Source organism: Apus apus, chromosome 4 (assembly GCF_020740795.1).
Source record: "Apus apus isolate bApuApu2 chromosome 4, bApuApu2.pri.cur, whole genome shotgun sequence".
Classification (NCBI taxonomy): domain Eukaryota; kingdom Metazoa; phylum Chordata; class Aves; order Apodiformes; family Apodidae; genus Apus; species Apus apus.
In genome coordinates this window covers 15,685,333-15,709,017 of record NC_067285.1, presented here as the reverse complement: position 1 = coordinate 15,709,017, position 23,685 = coordinate 15,685,333, and the positions used below count along the sequence as shown (strand labels likewise).

The following is a 23,685-nucleotide window of genomic DNA, read 5'->3' as shown; positions in this document are numbered from 1 at the left end:
ATCCCAAAACAACGACTCACAAAAAAACATTTCTTCCTTGTTGAGATTGCTCATAAGAAAAAAATTAAAAAGCTGGTAAATTGTGCCTCCAACAGCCTTCCCCTCTCTCTCATCTCCTTAACAGTTGTGTTGGGGGGCTAAGGAGAGCAAAGCTGAAATCAGTCTTTTGTAGACAGCAGGGATATTGAGGTACAGGAGAAGACAAACTTCCATCCAGAGTCCTGCTTCCTGTTGCTCGTCTCCTCTCTGTTTGTAACCTCTGGATAAAATTAAATTGCTAAGCATGCCATTTCATAGTAAGGTTGCCTCTGAACCTGCACTCAAGCATCCCTCACTTTCCTACCCATGGGGAGGGTGGGAGACACTTGAAGGAATTTCCCCCCCTACCAACATATGCCTTTCAGTGCCACTCCAGGACAGCAGCACCCTGAGGCTGCAGTTAGGAAGCTGAAGGGACAACACGTGCATTTATTTCTCAGTCACTGTGAACACAGACTGTACAATACAGGGAAGATCACAGAATCAAGGTTAGAAAAGGCCTTCAAGATCATCAGGTTCAACCATCCACCTTATAACCCCTAACCACTAAACCATCTCCCGAATGCAGCACTATTATGAACAGTCAACCTGTAATTCCACACCTTGCTTTCCTCAACAACCAGCAAGTGCCTCAAACACATCAGCCTGGATCCTCTTTGAATTAAGACTGCATCTGGTTTGGAAAAGCATGATTGGAGAAAATTCCCTTTTCCCCTTCCAAGTCATCCTTTCACGAGTGAGAAGCCCCTAGGGTCTTTATGGCTCACTGAATTGGAGGGGAGAAATCCAGGCTACAATGCAGCAGTCAACTTATTTTCCAGTGCATTTATAAGACCTTTGAGGTGAATCAAGAAAACTTTAAAGTCTAAAAGATCATGAAATAAGTGTTAAACAAGATCTTTCAGAAGAAGAGTCAAAACTGATACCAGGAAGAATTAAACAACCAGCAACCTTTCACAATTGCTGAAGCTAAAACTTGATCTACTCCCTTTAAATGTTTCTTCTAAAGGGCTTCATTTACTAAAAAAGATATAAATGCAATTATGATGGGCATTTAGTGATGAATCAAAGGCCCAAATTGCAGAAAATTCCATTTGTTATATGGTTATGAATTTAACATAATTGTGCACTTTTTTTTTTTACGAAGCATTTGTTTCAGTAATTGTAACCCTTTAAAATTTGTTGCTGAATGTTTAAACTGTTTAATTCCTGTTTAAAGACAATTAATATTTGTTATTAACACAGCTGATGCTTTCAGGTGGAAGACAAGACTGGAAATGCAAAGCAATAAATTTATTAATGTTCAGAAGATAAAACTCACCAGCTGTTTATCCTTCTTCCTGAAGGATGCACTTAGCCAAAAGCACAGTCCAGTGCAACTGTTAAGATCCAGGCTCCCAAACACACTGAACACACATAACATATCTTGGCATGAGTGTAGAAAAGTCAGGTAAGATGTATTAAAACATCTAAATCCTTCCCCATTACCCAAAACCAGAGTTCAGGTGACCATGGTCATTCACACTATGCAAGTGCAACCTTTGTAGAGTTGGCATACAACTCTGTTCAGATTTTATCTATATGTATGTATGGAAACTGGGGATGTGCAATGAAAATCAGTTTCTTAACAAGCCCATTTAAAAATAAACTTAATAAAATCAATAGCCTATTAAAAAAAGTCGTGTCATCAAATCCAACAAATTTTAATATTAATTCTTACAAATATAAAATTCCTTTTCACATTTAACTTAAAATAATAAAATCTCTTCTCAGAGAAGATTTTGGGATCAAAAAATCACATTACAGCATACAACATTTTCTCCCTTGCCTGCCCTGTTTTTTCTCCCACTATAACGCATATACAGGGTGGCAATTATTGTCCATTTTGTTCTGAGTAACTGAATGGAAAGGAGGACGAGGAAGAAGGCGTTGATGGTAGTATGGCAGCTCGTTTGCCATAAAGTGGTAGGTGCTTTGTGATGAGTCGTATCTGGGGAAGGAGAAGCCGAACTGCACAGCAGGCAGCGGGGTAAAAGGCAGGAGTCTCTGGTGCTGTGAAGCAAACGGGTAGTGGAGCCCGTCCTGAAACAGGGCTGGTAGGGTCCCTGGGGGGTAGCTGTAGAGTGGAGCAGGAGGCGCTAGGCTGTGCTGCTGGTCCTGTATCTGCCTCTTCAGTTTCATCCTCCGATTCTGAAACCAGGTCTTGATCTGAGGAACAAAAAGAACGGGGTGGGGAGGGGGAGAGACAACTCAGGGACTTTCCTTTAAAATAAAGTGCAAACTGTATACTACTGTACATTGGCTGTTCTTGACATTTTTGCTCCACTTGAGTTTGCAGAGTTAGACTGCTGCTTTGGCTCTAGTTAACAGAGGCCAAAGGATCTCGGAGCATGCAGAGTTTCTGAAAATATGCCCGTGTTCAGCGACTTTAGATTATTCATTTTGAGTCTTTAGGACCATATATAAACTTTATAAAGTCTACGCAGACCGCTGTACATCAAGAACAAGCAGTTTACTTAATCAAGAAATAAAGGAACCTAGATACCTCCCCGGTGGAAATTCCCCCCAGATTCCCCGTGTTAACTCGTTAATATCCGAAGGATCCCACAGCCCTTACCACAACCCCTGCTAGAGGCTACTGAAGGCCGCTACAGCTGCCTAGAGCAGGGAAGGTCGACGCCAGACCGCCGAACCTGCCTGCCCCTACCCGACGGGGGATGGAAGGATCTGCTTCCTCTAGAACCCACCTGGATCTCCGAGAGTTGCAAGGCAGCCGCCAACTTTCTCCGCTCCGAGGCCCCCAGGTACTTCTGGCGCTGGAAGGTCTTCTCCATCCGGCAGACCTGCTCAGAGGTGAAGGCCGTCCGCGCCCTCCGCTGCCGCCCGCGGGTTCCCCCCGCCGCCGCAGCGCGATCTCCTCCCGCGCTCTCGCTCTCGTAGCCCGAGGATTCGTCGGCGCTCAGCCAGCCGCCGTCGGAGGCTGCAAAGGAGGAGGGAAGGGGCTGCGATGAGGCCTTTTTCCCCGGCTGGAGGGGTGTCTCCGCCTTGCCTCGCGCTGGCGGGTCGTTGCAGAGACAGGAGTCGAAGTTCCGTGTGTGTGAGTGTGTGTGTCCCGCCCGCTCCCCTCCTGTCCCTCCCTATCCCCTTCTCACCCACCTGGCTCCGGCGGGTACGAGTCGCAGTGCTCCCGAGGACTGGCTCGGTCCCGCTCCGCCGAGCAGGGCTCGCTGTCCGCGGGCTGGCTCGGCCGCGGGACCCGCCGTCGGGGCTCGGCTCTGACCGGGAGGGCGGTGCTGCCGAGCGAGGTAGGGGCACGGGGAGGAGGCGCGCAGCAAATATGAGGCTTAGCCCCGTGGGGCTTGGTCTCTGCCAAAAGGAGTTCGGCCTGACTCATGGCTGAGAGGAGCTGGGGGACCGTCGGCCTCGTCCCGCTCTTATATGGGCACTCCGGTCCTCGGCGCGCTCGTTTGCAAGTGTGAACCCACATCAAAGTGGGAATCGAGTAGAGATAACAGATGCCAGCGAGGAGGAAATTTCACACGTCTGGCAAATGTCTACAGCCCCTGGCTCCAGCGTGTCTGAGGGGCCGGGTGGGACCCCCTTGAAGTGCAAACCTGCACCTCTCCCCCGGAGGGCAGGGCACGGGCAGGCCCAGCCCCGCATAGGGGCGTTTAAAGATACCGCCGGTGCCGATAACAGCGCGGTTTTCCCCACTGCCTTTACAGCTGCGGGGTCACGCATTGCGCCGGTATCCGAAACCAGGGATGAAGGATGGGGGATAACGTAACGGCGGCAGGGCCTGCCAGCCCCGCAGTCGGGCACTTCGCCTCGGGGGAGATGTGGACACCGGCTTCCCTGGGAAAAGCCATGGGGGGCTGCTAGCAAGAAGTCCCTATCCCCGAGGCCGGCTCTTGGGGTTAGCAGGGCCGCTGGCCCTCTCAGCTTGAACTTGGCGCCGTTTGTCTCGCCAGAAAACGCAACCGGCCTCCCGAAGAGTTCAGCGATCAAAGCACTAAGTGAGCAGCGAAACTCGCACCTCATCAACTTTAAACTATCCCCAATCCACACATCGCTTCCCAAGGCGGACTATGCTCTTGTAATGCAGGGTGAATGCTAAGACACCCTCACCCCTCAGAAAAGCTTGGGGAAATAGGCATCTCGGCAGCTCAGCCCTTCTCCGGGCTTTTGTCTCCGATTTACACCCAGCTTTTAGCCACCCCAGAGAAAGAGATGTCACCGACCACGACCCCACTGGCAATAGTACTACTTGAATAGCGTATATCCTAACTCTCGATCCTTCTTAAAGCAGAGGAAGGGATCACCATCCATGTCACTGCGTATATGCACTGACAGAACCTCAATTTTCACGGAACTCCGCAGGGTTCTGTCTAGGATGCACGGCTGAAAGGAGTGGGTTTCATGAACCTGCGTCTAATGGGAGGGCAAAGGGGCAGGACGCAAAGGCCTGATTCTTTATAAGAACAGAGCCGCAATCTCTGTTCCCATACATAAGAGTAGATAAGACGGGTTTTTCAGAAAAAAAAACCACCACAAAAAAACCCAAAACACCAACAAAAACAAAACAACAACAAAACAAACCACAAACCAATCCAAAACAAAAAAATAAAAAACAACCAAAACAAACAAACAAAAGGTTAAAATTTAAAAATAAGCTAAACACCCCAATGAAACCAACTCTCCTCAAAACTCCACAATTTATGAGGAGAGATCAAGGGTGAAAATAATATTAATCCATTGTTTCAAGTGTTCCTGTAGCTCAATGGCCACCAGAATAGACACTAGGTGCTGGATTATCTACCCCTGTTGCTCCCAAGGGCCACATCGGCCTATCCCAGCTCTGGCCCCAGGGGAAGGTTAAAGCCCGGGCACCAGAGCAATGCAAACTCCTTACCAAGCCCACAGAGCTGAGGAACTGGATTCCTCCTAGAGTTTTGCTTGCAACACCAGCCCTGAAGGGTAGGGATGGGAGAGACTGTACTCACCTCAGCACAGCCCTGATAGAGAGATCGGCCTGATCATTATGGAGATTCAGTTACCACTGGCAGAATAATGTAATTTTGGCTGATACACACAAGCCAGTGCAAAAGCCCAAGCAGCAAAGGAGAGCAAAAGCCCAAGGAGATGGAGACTAGACTCCCTCCCTGAGTCAGAAATGCATAACAGTGAGTGCCATTTACCCAACCAAAACCACCATAGCAGGGGAGTGTTTAAACCTATCCGTATTTCCTAGACACATTTAAGTCCAACAGGGATAGGTGACTCCCTGCTGCCCCAAAGAGCTAAGTGCTTGCACATGAATTCTAAGAACTTCTGGATTTCATAACTATTCTTGAACTATCCACCTTTGTATGGTCCCTCTTATTTTTTCCTGGAGCAAATGCACCACCATATTCGCAATCTCACATCTTATTTCTGAATAACCCCGTGTGTGGGCAAATCCACACAGAGAACACCATATATAAATTCATCCACAGCAAGCCGTTCCTTGCATAATACGTGAAGAGCCTGACTACTTTGCCAAAACCAAGTTTGGAGGTTGTACCTGAAAGCCGCTGAGATTCAGGAGATCCTAAACTTGACACACACCAGCCCAACAAATAGCATGCTCCCCACCAGAAGATGAAACCTATTTCAAGGCAGGCAGTCCTGGTTTCTCTGTGCTCTGTAATCCCCCCAATCCAGACACACAGAGACTACCATCTAGGGAGAGATATTTCATCCCTACTGCCAAAATTAAACCAGGCCTGAGATGACTATTCAGTGCTGTGCCCAAACTGACCAGCATGCACATTTGCATTTATATATTATATGCCTTATATAAAATAATTGTTAGTACCCCATAATAGCTGCTGCCATTTCCCCAGCCATTTGACTCAGGATGTAGTGAAGCAGCTGACCTGTCCCACTGTTTGCTGAAAGTCAAGGAAAGCTGATGTTTCCCCCCCCACTCCAAATTAGAATGCAATCCGAATTGCCAGTTGCATAAGATATTTATACTCAACCCCAGGATGCCCTCCCCAGATGAACGTAACTGCATCTGTGGACCACAAAACCCTGGAACAGATGGGGAAGGAGTGGAATGTGTTATGTGGCTGTTGTAACTCCCATCCATAAGAAGTGGCAGCTTGAGAAACTTGAAAACTTTGATCACCCCTGGTGGACAGAGGCTCTGCAGCTGCATTTAAATCCTCCCCCCACAACTTGCAAAAATATGGTGCTTAAAGGAGACACAAACTTACTTCCACTCAATTATTTTGTATCATTTGAAGCTTTTTGTAACATTCAGTCAATAGATAACCATTATAAAAATGAAATCTAAATGTTTAGGGAAACTGATGTGTCTTTATTTAGATTTCTGTATACCTAGAACTTGGGCATACTGTAGAATCTTGGAAAATGCATGTATTTGTCTTATACCACCTATATTAAGAACATAGTGGACCCATTTCTCTAAATCAAATTTCAAAATATTTATTGTTCTGCATTTGCATCTAAGCCTTACAGCCATAAGAAATATGCTTGCTTCAAGAAATTTACTAATAACTTGTGTCATAACACACCCTGAAATTTTGGTGCATTACTTAATGCCAGGATGTGAGAATTATAGCTAAGGTCCTGAGAAAGTAGTGCGCTTTCTTTTTTTTTTCTTCATGTGAACTCCACAAGACTTCTAGGGACAAACGGTAGGTTTACGTCACCGGTACACGATGGGAGTATTTCTTTTGAGCCTTTGTGCAAACACACAAAGTATAAGCCCATGAGAACCGGCAGGAGTGCAGCAACTCCACACACATAAAGATATTGTTGGGAAGAAAGTTCAGGCGATTTTCTAGGCTGTAGCACTTCTTGCACCAGTTATGAGATGCTCACCCTTTACTAGGCGATTAAATACCTGAACTCCCCAAGAAGCTGGTGTGCCAAGTCCTTCAACATACTTTAACACCTGCTTTTGTGTGACAGCATAAGAAAAAATGGTCAGAAATTGTAAGACAGGATTTAAAAAATAGTTTCTAACATAATTGGGAAATCTTCAGGTTCCAAACTTTTCTTCTACTAGCCATGTTTGTAAGAAGTAGTCCATGAAAAAATGCTATACTGAGCAACCAGTCATAGCATTTATCATAGGTTAAGATCTGATGTACTACATCACTAGACCTGGGACCTGCTGGGATGCTGAGTTAGTGGCTTCATCATAGGCAAATCTCATTTATCCTTCTGAAAAGCGCAGAGATTTCAGAGTTTTCCTAGCAAAACTGGAGAAGCAGCGATAATAGAGGATGCAGCAAGATCAACTGCAATGCCACCCCACTTCTCCGGAGAGGGGGAACAACAAATCCAATTCTCCTACCCTCCCCTCCATGTTTAGCTGCACAAACCAGGCAGCAGTTTTTTAGCAGTCTGTGGCAGGCGGTCGGAGGTAAACAAGCTAACTCACTGCACGGAACGCTGCTAACATTGCTGGAAGTGCAGGCAATACAGTATTTTGCCCTTCTCCAATTTAGGCCACAGAAAAGCCAGGGCTGTATGCGACAGCAGAGCCTGAGCTGAGCCCTGGCCTCGGGAGCCGCCGGGCTGCAGGGGCAGCCCCAGCCCTCGCATGGGGGACAGCTGATCACTGTTTGTACCCTTCAATGCTCCCCTTTGGAAATGTTAACTAGGTTATTCAGCGCCTCCTTTGATGTCCTGATAGGTGCTATTAGATAGTCAATTAGGCATCAACGAGATCGATTGTTTCGGAATAGACGCTTTTCTGTTTGAAGTACCCGTGAACACTAACAGGGCCATCACCCGGTCGCTCCTTTGCCCACGGGAACAATGCGGGCTAACACTCCATAAATAACAAATGCTACTGACTCACTCGGCAGCGCTGCACCCTCTTCCCTCCCGGCTCGCAAGCTGCAAACTCAGATCTTCGTATTCAGTAACTGTGGGAGCAAACACGCGCTTTGCATTAAAAACGATTTATCGGGGAAATCTCATTCCGTTCTTTTGCGCAACTAATGAACAAAGCGCATAGATAAGTTAAGTATAGGTTACCTCGAAACAAAATAGTACTCGAATTCCCATGCACGCCATCGCCACGCTGCCTGAGGATTTGTGATACATCCACAGTTGTTCAGAATTGCCCAGGCAGAATAACTATGCACTAAAACAAGAATTAAAACTCTTAACCTACCTGAATAAAAAAGAGCTGTCAGGACTAGTTCCCTACTAAATACCATTAGAAAATAACACTAGATTGAGATCTAGGAGTTTCAGAAGCTGTTACAAAGGAAAAGTAGCAAAGTCTGCCCAATGAAAGAGCCGAAATCCAGAAAGCTCTCCTCTTTCTTCCTGTCCCCGCTTCGGTGGGATTTATCAAGTTAATTGTTATCTAATTGCGTATCAAAGAAAGAGATAATGGGCAGCAATTAGATGTTAATGGCTTGCCAGTGCGAGATCTCTCCCGATTAGCACACAACGCCGAACAGCTTCACCTGGTTTGTAAAGAGGTCCCTGGAATGGCTCCATCGTGTCTGGGAGCTGCAGGGGGGGGATACGCCGACCCTATTCCCAGTCCCCTGTTGGCTGCTCTAGCCAAATTGGGGCAGGCGTTAACGAGCGTGGGCCGCAGACAGCTCCCTGCCATTACCGCTGGGCTAATTCAATCATGTTTCTCCCCCTCCGTGCACACACTGCAGGGGAGAAGGGCTTTGAAGCTAGTGCTTTGGCAATTTTCCCCTCCTACCCGCGTTTCCTCCCCAGGGAGCCCAGTTTCCAGGTTATACAGCCTCCTCGAGAGCCGTCAGGCAGGGAGCTCCAACAGTTTCACCGCACAGGCATTAAACTGCTCCTCCCCAGCTAATCGGCTCAGTTTTTCCATTTGTATCTGACTTGTAGACAATGCTTTGTCTTGCCGGAGATCATTCTGGTACTGATGGTTATTGTGATGCTATTAAAGACACAAAAGGGAGCACTAGAAACGAAGTGGGCTCTCAGCCGCTCTGGGGGATGGCCCGGCTGCTGATCAGAGAAGCGGCCGGTGCCCGCCCTAGGGTGTGAGGTGGGTGAGATGCCAGAACAAGATCACTTTGCTCTCCGGCGAGGGACTGCCAGGGGACATGGGTCCTGCGCTGACTCTAATGCACCTTAATTGCTGCCAGGGGTAAAACACAGCGGATGAGAAAATCAAACGAGCAGGAATAAAACTTCTTCCAGATCAAAGGAAAAACTTGCAGCCACGTTTTAATAATAGAATTCGACTGCTTTAGCAAAAATGAAACAATTTCACATACAATTTTCTAGACCACTGGAATGTAGTAGTTACCTTCTATGGAAAGCAGATTTTTGCACGTAGAAGAAGAATTATAATGTAGATATTCAAAGGAATCTGCTACCATCAGGGACACAACCAAGGGAGCATCACCCCTCGCGTTCTTTTGAGTAATTGTGGGCAACGGGACAATATTTGCAAGCTAGCGCTGCCAGAACACTGTCAAACATTTCGTGTGCTTGTTGAGTACGTATGTGGCCAAGGAGTCATTATGTTAAGTGATCATTAGCACCTTTTCAAGCAGGACTCGGCTTGTCCCTCTCCCGCTGCTCTGCAGTTCACACCCCCAAAGACAGGACACCCCCTTACGCCTCTCACCAGCCCGCGCCACTGGCACGGAACCTGCCTGCCTTAGCAAGACTACAGGGATCCTCTTACACACCCCGTGAGCAAAGCCTCCGTTCCCATGATTGTCCCCATGGCCGGTGGCGCTCGGCCCCGCAGCCCTGTTTGTCCCAAGCGTGGTCCCCACAACCCCCGTGGGCTTAAATCGTGGCAAAGGTTGCAACATTGCGTATTGCCCCGGCAGCAACCAATTGCCTCTGGCTTGCCCTAAACCTTTGCACGAAGGTGGAACTGCTACACACTCTCCTTCGAGCACGGCTGGCCTCAGCCAAGCTGTCCTCGGGAGCGGGCAGGTGCAGCGTCAGGTCAGCTCGGTTCTGCCCTCCCATAGCCCGGGCAGGCCCGGTGGCTGCGGGAACTCGATGCAGCCGCGACTCCGGCTCCGGGTTACCAGCCCCGGGAACGGAGAGGGGAGATCCGGGTAAGTAACCCCCTCTAGGGCTAAGCCAGCTCTGCCCCTGGAGAGAGCTCTCCACGGGACATTTGGAGATCCCGGTAAGGTGTGCTCCTGCCTGTCTCCTAGGAGAGAGTGCGGGGGAGCTCTGTCTCCACACAAAGCCTGTTCCCATCGAAGCAGATCACCTCCACGAGTGGGAGCATTTGGTTCTCCTGCTCTCCTCCTGAGCCCTTTCATCTCTCCCTTCTTCACTACCAGCAGCCCAGCCCCTTCCCTTCCCCATTTGGTCCGGGTTTGGAGGGCTCCAGCAGGGCTGTGGGCAGCCACGGGCCCCATCGGTTCCCATGGAGGGTGCTTACCCCTAGCCCACAGCCCCGGTACGGCTGAGTCTGGCTTCTAGTAGCACGAAGGACTGTTACTCTTCTTTTTGAATGGGGTGAGCAAGGCACCTGGAGCAGAGTCATTATGTCCTTCTCTGTGGCCATACATACAAAATTATATAGGTGATCACCTACCCGTCTACCACTATCCCCTTGGAAACGGGATAGTCAAATCCAGTCTTATGCTTGAGACCTTTTTTTTTAAAAGATAAATCGTATATTTATTGACCTTGATTGTTTTGCTGTTAAAAAAATGTCACTGCTTTAGAGCAGAAAGAATATTCACCATTGTAGAGCTCTTTCTAGAAACATCCCAGTTCCCCAATGACATTTGAAAGAGTCAGAGAGAATTGCAAATTTATTTTTTTCTTCTATCAATATAATAATTTAATAACACCTGACTTTGAAAAATAAGCCCACATTCAATGGGAATTTTTACCTCTTGACAAATTTCCTTAATCCCAAACTGCATCATGCTCCAGAAGAGATGTCATAAAGATTGGTAGCACCTGAGCCCTTATAATTTTCTGAAAATCTTGCATTAGAACGACATTAATTGTGCAATTGCAAACAAATACTAAGTTCTCAAAACGCTAGAGAAATGCAGTAAAGATTACCAAATAATGAAGCAGAGTTCCAAATACAACAGCCACTCAGAAAATAAAAGGCTACAGCCTCCGGCAGCACATAACGTTGCTTTTTACCAAGCCAGCATATTCAAGTGGCAGATTGGCCCCTGTATAGAAAAGAAAATAGGTGTGTTCAGGGATGAGTGACAAGAAAACCTTCAGACCATCAATTATATGAGCCCAGATTACAAGTGTGCCGGATGTTCTCAAATAACCCCAGAGACCAGCTCTAAAGCAATGGAAATTTTTATTGCTCTTTTCATGTTAGTTGACAATTGACTTTGAAAGATTTATGGCAATTTACATCAGTCCAGGATAATTTCTCAGAGTCCTTTCTCTAGCCTGAAATTAGGCCATTTTGATCTTAAGTTTTTGAGAGCATTATTCAGATTTTTAAAAGTGCATAGCAAAAGTTACAAACTTTACTGCCATTTAGGGAAAACCAGCTTCACAATGTTTCGTTTCTTTTGATAATCACTCCTCGTGGGAAGAATTCACAGGAAAGCTGGAAAACGTTTAGGTTTATTAAAAGATTGTCCCACTGTGCCTCTATTTTACACGGTTCCCTATAAATGCAGGGGCCTTAAATCCAGGATCCAGATTGTCCAGTGTGTCTCTGTAAAACATTTTGCCCAGTGCTGCGTCATAACTCCACCAGGCAGTTACAGACAAGGGCAGCCCAGACAGCTGTCAGTAGTGCAAATCCTTAGTCATAGTCTATATCAGAAGGTCAGACACCCAGCAAGAAGGCCCTGGGATCACTGTACCCTACAAAGTAGGGTGCTGCCCAAAAGCCCACAGGATGTGCTCTGCAAGCGCTCCTGATGTCTAGGGTGGGTGCTGGCAGCGCCGCCAAGGTGAAGCCCCCAGAGGCAGCGCCTTGCTGGGGCAGAGGTGGTGGCCGGGCCACGTATGTGAGCGACAGGGGCACAACGCCGCTCTGAGGTCCATAAGGGAGAGGGGGGCTGCAGAAAGGCTCCGACCTCAGCTCCTGCAGCTGCCGCTTGAGCTTCATCCGGCGGTTCTGAAACCAGGTCTTGATCTGGCGGAAAGAGGAGGAGAGGAATGAGGAGAGACGGGGTCACAGCGGTACCCAGCCCAAGCCCATGCCCATGCCCCGGCTCCAGCAGCGGCCCGTGCCCTCTGCCACGCTCACCTGCACCTCGGAGAGCCGCATCCTGCCCGCCAGCTTGCGGCGCTCGGCGGCCCCCAGGTACTGCTGCCGCTGGAAGGAGCTCTCCAGGGTGCTGAGCTGCTCGGCGCTGAAGGCCGTGCGGAGCCGCCGCCCGCCCCTGCCTCCGGCCTCCTCAGGGCCCGAGCCCCCGGGACCACCCTCCGGCGGGGGCTGCGAGTCTGCCCAGGGCCGCTCGGCTGCTCCTGGGACAGGGGAGAGGGAGAAATGGGTCAGCCAGGCGCGGCAACCGTGGCGGTGGCCCCCCCTCCCCGCCTCCTTCGCCTCTGGCAGTCATCGCATAGTTGGTCCTTATCGGGGTTTTGCGGGGGAGACAGGGCCCGTCCGCCCTCCTCCTCCCGGCGAGGGAGCACCAGTATGCCCCGACGGCCGCGGAGAACGCGGTTACCTGCAGCGGCCGGGGCCGCCAAGTGCTCCCTGCTCCTGCCACCTCTCCCTGCCTGGCGGCTGGCGGACTGGTCCTCGCTCTGCTCGCTCAACCCAGGGCTAGAGACGGACTGGTGGCCTGCAGACGACGCTCGGTGCGGAGAGCCGTCGGTGGGGCTTTTGAGGTCCTGGCTGCTCTGGGACAGCCACTCCACAGAAAAAGGGGCCTTGGTCATCCTGCCTTGTTTCGGAGACGCCGGGAAGGAGGGTGTCAGGGAGCATGGCTCCTCCTTTATACCGTAAGTCCCGGAGGAAAGCGTTGTTTGTGTAAATACACATCAAAGGGCCAGATAAGTATCATCTAATTGCCATCAGTCCGACCCCCAACAAAAGATACAGTTCACACGTTGCCACGGCTCGCAGAGGCTCGGCTCCGCCGTGTCTGCCCCTGGAGTTCATTCCGCCGTCAGTGATTTACAGCTCTTGTTACATCCTATCCCGATGCAAATGGCATTTATAGAGCTGAGCGGCCTCAAACTGTTCTGGGGAATGCATCCCCGGGGGAGCGCACAGGGTCCAGCACCCCTGGACACTGGAGCTGCTGCTCCCGATCCCCCTTGTTTTGTTGGCTTTTCACTTACTTTTCAAGTAGATCCACCGTTTAAAGGGGCCTCCTCGAGCCCGCTCCTCTGGCACCGTGTTCCCGAGAAGGATCGAGACGGGAAAGTGGATAAACTCATTCATTGCATTCACTTGGGACTGCAGCCTCAGGTTATAAGTACCAGGCACAGGGTTTCAAAGAGAAGGTTGTGAAACAGAAAAAGCAAAGGTCAAGGCTGTTGGGTTGTACGAATCGACTGACTTCTGGTTGCTTACATAAAGCATGTTTTCTGGACTGAAAACTCAGGAACAAACAACCAAACAAAACCAAACAAAACACAAACAAAAAAAACCCCACAAACAAAACCTCCCAAACAGTTATTGCCTTAGAATAAATATTTTGCTGAGATTATAGAATTAATGTCATATCTTCCCTCCCAGATCTTTTGCAGCTGTGCAGGTCAGACAGGTTTCTCTTCTTCTCTTACTCTTCCTGTCTTTCTGCTTATTACCTTGTGCATGTCTTTCAGAAGTGTTCCCATCCATCTTTGTGGGGTTTTTTTGAGCGCACCAGGAAATCTTGGCTGCTGCAGTAACGCCTCTGTAGCATATTGGCAAAGGTTCCTGGTACTTTACGGCAGTTTTTCACTGCGTGGTAACCGTGAATTCCGCCCCCCCCTCCATGCCTCCCCGCCCCGTGCAAGGGCAGGGACTACGGCACCATTGATAACTCCTGTCGCACCCCAGCTTGGTACCATGTCTGATTTGTCTGTCCTTGCTCCTGCTTTCTGCTTTACATTCACCTCTACCACACTACACAAACTCGGTACTCTACTGTCCATGTACCCTGTGCCTTGCCCTGTTACTCTGCCACTCCTGCTGGATTTCTCAGCATTCACTTTCTCTGCAATGACAGACAATGTAACCATGCTTCTATCTACTTCTTAGACTATCACTGAGGTAAAGGCTTGAATACTGAACCACTCCTACTTAGCTTATGTCCAAATCTTTCAATGTATTAAATTTTAATCTTATAAACATTTTTTATTAATCCAATTAAAAGTTTTATTCAAACCCTCTTTATCTTTTCCTAAAAGAAATTTTCATCTTCCTGTCTGCTCAATATGGTTGTTATATCCCTCCACCACAAAATCCTACCATTTTCTGCTTACTAGAAAATTGTTGCATTGAACCATGTAGAAATTTGACTTGAGAGCCCCTTCTAAGCTCTGTCTCTACTTGCTTGTTCATTCTCATAGTGCACTCTTAGTCTTCCTCTGCTCTACCAGTGATGTCACCGTTCGAGAGTTCAATTGTCTCTAACCAATAAAAATAAAAACACCATTGTCATCTTTATTTAAAAGTGTCTAATATGTGATCTAGAACCACAAACATCCACGAACAGGGCTCTCCTGGAGCCCTTTGTTTCTGGCCTGTGTAGGTAAGGACTGACATTGCAGCCTTTAGTGCAGCAATAGCCTGAGCCCACTAAACAAGCTTCCTGGAGGTAACTAAGGGAACTGGTGTAAAAAAATCTAAACAAACATTTAAGCATTATGCATCCTGTACATTTGTTACCTATCTAAAAAAGACCACAAACATCTATAACATGGGTAAAGCCCTGTGGGACATGTATATTTGGGTTTTTTTTTCACTGCATGAAAGTGTTTGATATCTAACTACCTGAAACCTCATCTATTTATCCTTTCCAAGCATTTTCTGATTAACAACTGAAAGTTTAGAAAGTTTACTTGACCAAACCATACAAGATTAGTTTTAAACTTTGTCTATTTATTAAAATAAATAAATAAATAAATCCCACCCACCACTTTCCCCACCCCACCTAAAAAATTCCAAGAACAGGCTGGAAAATAACTATTCTTTTAATTAGGTACAAGTGAAGACTACCCCCACCACAAACCTGAGGAAATCCTTTACAAAACCCAGACTTCTGAGCATTAGCCAATTTGGGTGGCATCATACTCCACAGAGTGGACCAAGCAGGAGATGGAGAGTAGACATACAGGAATCTGCTTTGCTAACTGAGCTACTAAATGACAAGTCCCTTGAGTCACCTGTATTTAACATGTGGCCTGCCAGCAGCCTCTCCAGTCAGAACTAGGAATACCAGTGCCATTGTCTGCCTGAAGAATCTTGACAAGCCTCTTTGCAGTCAGGCAAAATGCTGTTCTCAAGAACCAAATTCTCATGTACATGAAAAAAAAAAGAAGTGTAACTTCTGTGCAAGCTACCTTCTCAATTTAAATATCTCTTAGTACTTTAACAGCATTCTGCATCACAGATGAGGCAAGATCCCATCCCAAGAAGATAAATATATCCCTCATGCCCAGAATTATTTACATTCTTAGTCCCTACACAATATTATATATATAAATATATAAATAATATACTTATATGCTACTTACATACTTGTATAATAATATATACATATTTTTAAAAAAGTATAAAATGTCTATCTCTATCACATAATTTTCCAAGCTTTCATTTATTTCAGTGGATAAAGGCTCTTGCAAGCTGTTGGATAGGACAAAAACAATATATGACATATAATGGTGCTTTAAAAATGAGAAAATCTCAAGTTTTAGCATCCACTGATACATCTGTCACCTAGTATCTTTACAGATATTAAGACATTTTCACCATCTGAGCTGCAAATTACATCTTTATACACTGCTGGTTTATTAATTGCATTTTATTGAGGCAAATGTCACTGTTGAAAGATGGTGTAAAATGTTGAGCTCTCAGAGACACAAATTGATCACATTGTGACTTGGTTAAACCAAATCTTATTTCCATTATACATAAAATGTGTAAGTATCCTGGATAGATGGCAGATGACTTCTGGATGTAATGACTGCTACAATATTTAACAGCTGCTAGTTTAATTTTATCTAAAATTCTTAAGCTGCCTTCTTTATGTTTCTATGCATTATTCATTAGCTGTTTGTTTGAAAACCTCCTGCTAAACCCTGATTCAGAACTACCATGTTTAAAATCAATGAAGCTGCCAATAGGATGAAAACCTGCTCATGCTAAAGTCCTTGGGAATTTGTCAAAGTAGAGCAGGAACAGATAGGACCTTTCACTCTGTTGCTGCAAGGAGGAAGAAACAAAGAGCTCAGTCATTCCAACAGGACAGACACTAGCAGGAGTTTGAAGATCCATTTTCTGATGATAATGAGAATACTTTATGCAGATGTTGGTACAATACACAGTTGCCTTCTCTAGGGAGTCAGCGCCCTCCCTGTGAAAATAAGGATGATCAGCTTCCTGAAGACCAAAGCAGAGTGAGGATCATAAATGCCAACCCAGGCCATTCACCATGGGAGTTGATGTAAAAGAGAACATTTAGCATGCAGAATTAAAACCAGTTAAGGTTTGCTACTTGACACTGACCCCTATATTTCTTGTGAGCAGCAGCTGCATTCAAAGAGGTCAAGAAGTGGCTTTTTAGATGTATGAGACAGGTGAGATGGAATCAAGACAATGGTGCTTGTATGCAAAGCAGTTCTGCAGGAATACACGCACACAACACTGGTCTCAGGCTGAGGAAGTCCTGCAGATCTGGCTAGTTCTGCTTGGATCCCTACTAGGCACTTAATAACAGATATATTTTGGGATAACAGACCAGCCTTTGAGAATTGATTGCTGCTCTGCATCTTCCAGCTCAAAGGCCAACTCTGCCCTAGGAAGCCACCTCAAAGCTTGCAAAGGCACAGGATCGTGCTCTGAGACACCCCCTTCTTTGAAGGAATAGAAGAGAGTAGCTGGGGGCTGCCAAGGACCCTGGGTTCCTCACAGGTACTTAATAAAAATGCCACCACTTGGCCTTGCTGCAGTGGGGGTACACATGACCAAAGGAAGTGACTGTCATTTTGTAACAGGAGGTGACCCTTGTAACAGTGGAAAGTTCCCTAATACTAGAGTGAACATGTGGTCCCTGGGAGTAGCGAGGTAGTGATGCAATTCAAAGAGTAAAAAAGGGAGCCTGCGACAAAACAGGATGCATGTTTGTCTGTGGACATGCAGATTTCCTGTGAAGGTCTGCCCAGTGAAGCAAGGGCTGCTGGCATCTGGTCTTTGCCCTAGTGCATTTATCCAACCATTGTAGTTCCTGAAAAATCACTCTTTAGGACTTTAAAGCATTACATGTGGCCTCTAACGAACATATTTATTATAAATTATTATAATCTTACCTCTTTGACAGAATAACAGCTACTTTTCCATGAGGAATGAAAAGACCATATGTGCAGAAATACCAGGAGGGCCTGGAATAAACAGAGTGACAACGCAGAGACAATGCCTGGAGTTGATCTAAATCAACACAGCACTCAAAATGCCAAGAACTCCCATGGCTTCTTACCAGAAGGCTGTTACAAGCAGCTAAGCAAAATCGGTGAAATGTTTTTAAAAGATACAGTATCTTTCTGCAGAATATCTAAAAGTATTAAGAAAGAAAATGTAATTTTTAACAGTTGCCTAGGCAAATTTAAGCTTATTAAAAAAAAAAGTCAGAGTCAATATGAATTAGGATCACATTTAAAACACATTCTGCTGTTGTTAGAGAAGAAGGGTTTACCAGCAGATTACTTTAAAATTTATTTTAAAATTTTTATTACACACACTATCACACAGTTGGAAAACCAGTCAGGTTTCAGGAGTGTAAATCCTTCTTCAGCACTCATTGCTCTCACACTGTCATTGAGAGAGATGCCTATGGATGCTGCTCAAACAAAACTGCTCAGAAGTCTGTAGATGGCTTAATTCTATCTAGACTAGAAATGAGACTTTTAAAACTACTAGTTGAAAGGAATCAGCATGAAAAGTAGCTTAAAAATGGTTTTATTTTCCAAAGTAGATAGGGATTAATTGTTAGGTGCATAAATACATTTTAGGATCTTGGTTGTGTTGAAATATTAATTATCCAGGGATATGAGATGGACCTACAGAGGATAATGTGCATATGGAAATTCACATTAACCCCACTGGCTTTAGCAATTGTTCAGATAATTTGGACTAATAATCTGATCAAGACTACAAAACAGCACACTTAGACACACTGAAATCTTTTCAAAACCTAACAGAGAGGCTTACTTCACATTTTAGATCAAGGCCTTTTTCTTTGTCAATCTTTGCTTAAGGATAAATTACTTCTAAAGGTACATTTAACAACCTATTAAATATAACACAAAGAATGCATTAAATCAGGAATGTTCCATTATTTTTAATTTTGTTTCCCATAGTACTTTCTGAAGAAATTTAGCTATACTATAACTAAAACATTTATCATACTTGAAAGCAACTTTTCACTTTCAGGTATTAAAGAATGAATTATTTTTTTCCTTGATTTTAGAGTTAGCATTTGAGCCTGATGAGTCAGCAGGAGAATGAGCTATCACAGCTGGCAGCCCTGGGTCATCTATCACCCTCTGTGCCCATCCTGGTCTATGCCATACAATGCTGCTTTGAAATGCATTGGTCACAGCAGTGGAAATATTTTACTGATTTTTCATTCCCTTATCTTACACCTAATATACATCAGATCTTTGTACTGCTCCAAACCCATTCTATTCAAATTAAATGGGAAGTAAATGTTACCTTTTTTTTTTTTTCCCCTCTGATTTCAAGGCTTCAGCTTTGTTCTCATGTTTCTAGTTATTTCTGCCCCTCCTCTGTATTCTTCACTGTTTCTTCCTATTTTCTTTCTTCCAGCCACTTCCATCAAATATCCTGCAAATGCTACAACCAGCTGAGGAAGAGAATAACTTTGGCAGGATGCAGAACTGTAGCAACAGAGTACAAACCATGCTGTCCACCTGTCTTCACTGCATCCCAGAACAGGGAGCACAGGCATGTCCTAACATCCCCTCAGTTTACTGCTAAGGGAAAAAATGGGTTAGAGTAGGTGAGGACAGGAATGTAGTTAGGTAAGCTGCTTAACGTTGCCCCTGTAGCATGTAATTCAATGTCTGTGTTTCCTCCAAGCAACGCAGTGTACACCCTTTGACAGGTTTTACTCAAATGAGTGCATTACACATGGATATAAGATAACTAAGATTTAAAACTATGAAGTTGTGTGTGCATGCATGGATTTCTCTGAAAGATTAAAAGAAGCAGCTGAATGTAAATACATGTTCATTTAAAAAATGGATATAAATAGTCTCTGCCATTTCGTGTTTGCCTGTTTCTAACGGGCAGGTTTTAGACAGACACCTGGAAGGTCAATCGTTTCTCACGATACCTTTGCTCATAGTGCGGCTTGTATATGTAAAAGTCCTCAAGGCCCTCTTGTGCCATCTCCTGGTTACAGTAACACTTCGCATCCAGAAAACCACTACACAGAGGTTGCCTAAGTTTAGCTGAGGCAGTGATAGAATAATTGAATTATTTTTGTTGGAAAAGACCTTTAAGATTATCGAGTTCAACTGTAAACCTGACACTGCCAAGTCCACCACTAAACCACGTTCCTACATGCCACATCTACATGTCCTTTAAATGGATGGTTACTCAGCTCTTGGCAACTAAGACGACGGGCAAGACTTGCTTTCCACCTTCCCCCAGCACAGGGATGTGCAAGGCTGGCTTTTACCCCTCTGCTGCTTTTATACCGAAGTCATTTTTCCATGGCATTAGAGTATGTATACAACGGAAATTCAGTACCCCTCTATAACATCTATTGTAGAATATAAAATTATTTAAGAACCTATTGTTATGATTTTGCTTTTCCCTTACTGGTAAGAGTATTTTGTCTGTCCGTTCCTGTTCCTAACCTGCTGTGCTGTTCTTTTATATTTGTTCTTGCCAATGCAGACTACTTCTTCCTACTTTTTTTTTGCTTTTCCGTTTTTTTCAGGTCATTCATGAGCCCCTACTGCAGCCAAACTCTATCAGTTTCCTCTCCTTTGCATGAAGATAGACTGTTGTTACACTCACAGAAGCTATTAAGTCTCAGCAATGCTTATGAAACCGACTGAAGGTAGAAAGCCATAAAAGCAGTTCAGAAGTGGTTGAAAAATTTCCAAGAAACAAAATCTGTCAGAATCACAAATCAGTGTTGATGAATATTTTCCAGCTTCTTGGTTTGGGATTCTATGGAATAGTTCACAGGATCCAGCTGGTTCATGCCTGTTTCCTGCCAGGCCTCTGGAGGTACTGGAGCTGGAAACCTGCTTTCAAATGTAGCTAGTATAACTAGGACACAGTTCCCTGCTCTCTAGCGGGAGACCTGAAAATCCCAGGGACCCTGGGGACAGACACCTGCAAAGGGACACAGAAATACACAGAGCAACTGGAAAGGCTCCCAAAGGAGCAGACTTAACTTCAGAAACTCCATGGGTCACTGTTTGGAAAAAAAAACCAAACAAACCAACAACAAAAAAACAAACATAAAAATGAGATGAGGGAAGTATTGAAAAAAAGAAGTAGGACAGCTGGTGGGAATTCTGGCCTAAAAAACAAACTCAATTTTTTTCCAAACATTCTAATTTGGCATTGAAATGGAAACATGGGGCCAGCCTGCATAGTCCATCATTCATGCAATTCAATTATTGATGCCAATAATTTTTTGCCAACTAGATAGAACTGAACTTACTTCTTTGATATATTTTGTCCTGTGTTTTCTTTTAAAAGGATAGTCCCCAAAGAGAAAGGAAAGGTTAGCTGAATGCTTCCTGCTTGTTTATCATAAAAGAGGTAGAGTTACATGCTAAACATAACTTTATTCTGAAATCTGTGTCACATAAGATGTGCATACATCAGTGTTCATGGACAAAATCAAACCACTTTCCTTGTAAGCGAGTGTTTTTGTTTTGGTTTGGTTTTTTAATAGCTATTTCAGTTCTTCGTGGCTTTGGGGTTGTGTCTGAATACAAAATCTTAATGTATCTGATTGATGAAAACACCCTAAAGTAGTACCATAACTCAGTACTATGCCTTTATAGTAATATAAGGTCTAACACACTAAACCATTATACAGAAGACTGGAGATGATTTTTAAATTCTTGTAAAGTACCAGTTATTATTATGGAATAAACACAGTATTTTCTAGATATTGTAGTTGCTTTAAATCCCGATAAAACCTGTAAGAAATATATGAGGTAATTATGACGAGTGCAAAATTTAAATGCAAAATAAACCCACAAAAGCAACTTCAACAGTCTGACCGGCAGTTATATAAAATGCATTTATTAAGTTCATGTGATTAGCAAGTTTTGTGGAGTTCTTTACATTAGTAAAGCTTATGCTGCCTTTCAAAGGCAAGGTGTGGCTTTAAGTGAAAAGTAAACTTTAACTGAGAAAAACCAAGTAACTACTAATAAAAACAATTATTTAAAATGAATGCATCTAGATCAAATATATGTATTGTATGTCTGATTATAAAGTTATCACTAACACTCTTAAATGACTATTATATAAAGATAGGAGGTAAAGATTAAATGTTTTAATAGTTGGCAATTTTTAGAGAAATAGCAACATTTTTCTCTTTATTAAAGGGTAAGTAAAAATACTACAATTAACAACATGCTAAACCTACATATGGTCAATAACAAAATAAATCATCTTAAAAGTAAAACAAATGCAAGAAATCCCTGTTAAGGACTGAGTTATCCAGTGTTTAAACCAGTAAGAGCACAAATATTACTCTGGTATTAATATTTTAGCATGAAAAAACAGAGGTATTTAATGATTCTATGATAATGGAAAGTACAGACATACCTTGTGTTTGAGAAGATGAGAAGCAGGTGGCCTGTGATGTATATATTGCAACTATTGACAAGAGAAAAGTAGCAGCTTTCCTCTTAAACATTGAAAATGATACAATTCAAGATGTGCACATGCATTTCTGTCAAATACAAGAGTACAATTTGCAAAACACTAGAGATGTGCACATTCCCATTTCTTACATCATTATCTTTCACCATCACCAAACAGGCCAAGGAAGTTCACACCTGTTCTCCACATCTCTCAAAATACTTTTTTTTTTTTCATTTTTAAAAACACAGTTCTAGCAAATCACTTCCCAGACAGATCATTTCAGCTTTTTCTTGCCCTTCCTCACTTCTCCTCCAATACTACCATTGTTCCCTCTGGCAGAAATACCTGTACATGTGACTAATTGTGACTTGTGACTTAACATTTTGGCCTTTCATAAACCTGGGTAGCTGACCACACTTTGTAGCAACAGCATCACATTTCACTGCCATTCAGAAGGTCTTGTAAGTACAAGCTCCATAAATAGGTTAGCATCAAAGTTGTACAAGATGCAGATCTAAATTTCACACAGTTATCTTCTATTTAATTCTGCTGGAGCACTGCAATCTATGAAAGCAACCTCAGGAGCAAAAGGTATAATAAATGTGCACACAGATACATGTACACAAATTTAACGCGAAGTTATTCTTCTGCCCAATACAGAAAAATGAAGCAATTTAGCATTTACTGTTTTCACAAGGCCATGAAAGCAGAAGCAGAGTAACCAAGTAGTAATATTTAGATTCAGATCTTACTTTAATTTGGAAACAGGTTAGTTCAATGACATTAAAACAAAACAAAAACCAGCATGGTACTCCTCTCCTTTTTAGCATTCTTGAAGAAAAAGACAGTCAATTATTAAAGTCAATTATAGCTTTCATAATACACAACACAAAAGCAAGACACACCAAAAGTCAAAGGATAGCACAGGATCTGTGTTCCTGAATTATATGCATGCCGTGACAGGATACAAGTGTACTGTTTATATAAAAATACATTCAGCATTTATTGAACTATATTCTGAACTCTGCTAGGCCAGTTTTGCAACAGAAGCTGTAATTTTACCTTATTTCCACAGTATTTTTTAGATATTTATCTGTGGACTAATTATTTTTTCTAGGCTTGGCAGCTGAACAGGACAAAATTAATCATCCTCTTCAACTCTGCTATCTCTTTACTTTTAATATTTTCATCTGTCATCTGGTTGCCAGGGAATCAAATATCATTAGTCAACATTTTATAATTCCATTTTAAGAAATACAATACTTTTGTCTTGAGACAGCATTTTACGTCACTAAAGTATTTTCTTGGAAATTGTCCCAGGAGATAAAGTCAATTTCATCCAGTCTTACAATCTACACTTGAAATAGAACAGATTAAATGTAAATAACTACTGAAATGTTGCCTTCATTCTGCGCAGTGTGTCCTGAATTTTTCGAGAATGTTTTTCTGCTGGTATCTGATGGAAGTTGGCACAGTTGTCAGCTGCCAAGGCAGAAATGTCTGCATCTTTAAAACAAGTTATTCTTTGTCTGAGGTAAGACTGCAGCTTGAAGTCTGGAGTAAATGCATAAGGATTCTCTTGAAAGGCATGAACTTGGCTCACAACTTTTGCAATATTTCTTGAAAGA

The 23,685-nt window shown here is 44.1% G+C and overlaps 3 protein-coding genes across 3 annotated transcripts in view; all 3 read right to left on the bottom strand.

Annotated features, from left to right (window-relative positions):
* Nucleotides 1-1,887: 1,887 nt before the first annotated feature.
* LOC127383615 (homeobox protein vent1-like) lies at nucleotides 1,888-3,433 on the bottom strand. The gene is made up of 3 exons (XM_051616807.1): nucleotides 3,196-3,433; nucleotides 2,787-3,019; nucleotides 1,888-2,247 (listed from the first exon to the last, which is right to left on the bottom strand). Exons 1-3 carry the CDS (start codon nucleotides 3,431-3,433, stop codon nucleotides 1,888-1,890), a joined length of 831 nt encoding a protein of 276 aa, XP_051472767.1.
* An 8,421-nt stretch (nucleotides 3,434-11,854) lies between these two features.
* Nucleotides 11,855-12,964, bottom strand: LOC127383607 (homeobox protein MSX-2-like). The gene is made up of 3 exons (XM_051616796.1): nucleotides 12,811-12,964; nucleotides 12,281-12,501; nucleotides 11,855-12,166 (listed from the first exon to the last, which is right to left on the bottom strand). The coding sequence occupies exons 1-3, from the start codon at nucleotides 12,962-12,964 to the stop codon at nucleotides 11,855-11,857; spliced, it is 687 nt and encodes a 228-aa protein (XP_051472756.1).
* Nucleotides 12,965-21,489: 8,525 nt separating this feature from the next.
* Nucleotides 21,490-23,685, bottom strand: part of KNDC1 (kinase non-catalytic C-lobe domain containing 1) — a 61,101-nt gene continuing 58,905 nt past the window's right edge. Inside the window, exon 30 of the mRNA XM_051619256.1 lies at nucleotides 21,490-23,676. Coding sequence (XP_051475216.1) covers nucleotides 23,445-23,676 — 232 coding nt within the window. The 3' untranslated portion in view covers nucleotides 21,490-23,444. The remainder of the gene's footprint in view (nucleotides 23,677-23,685) is intronic.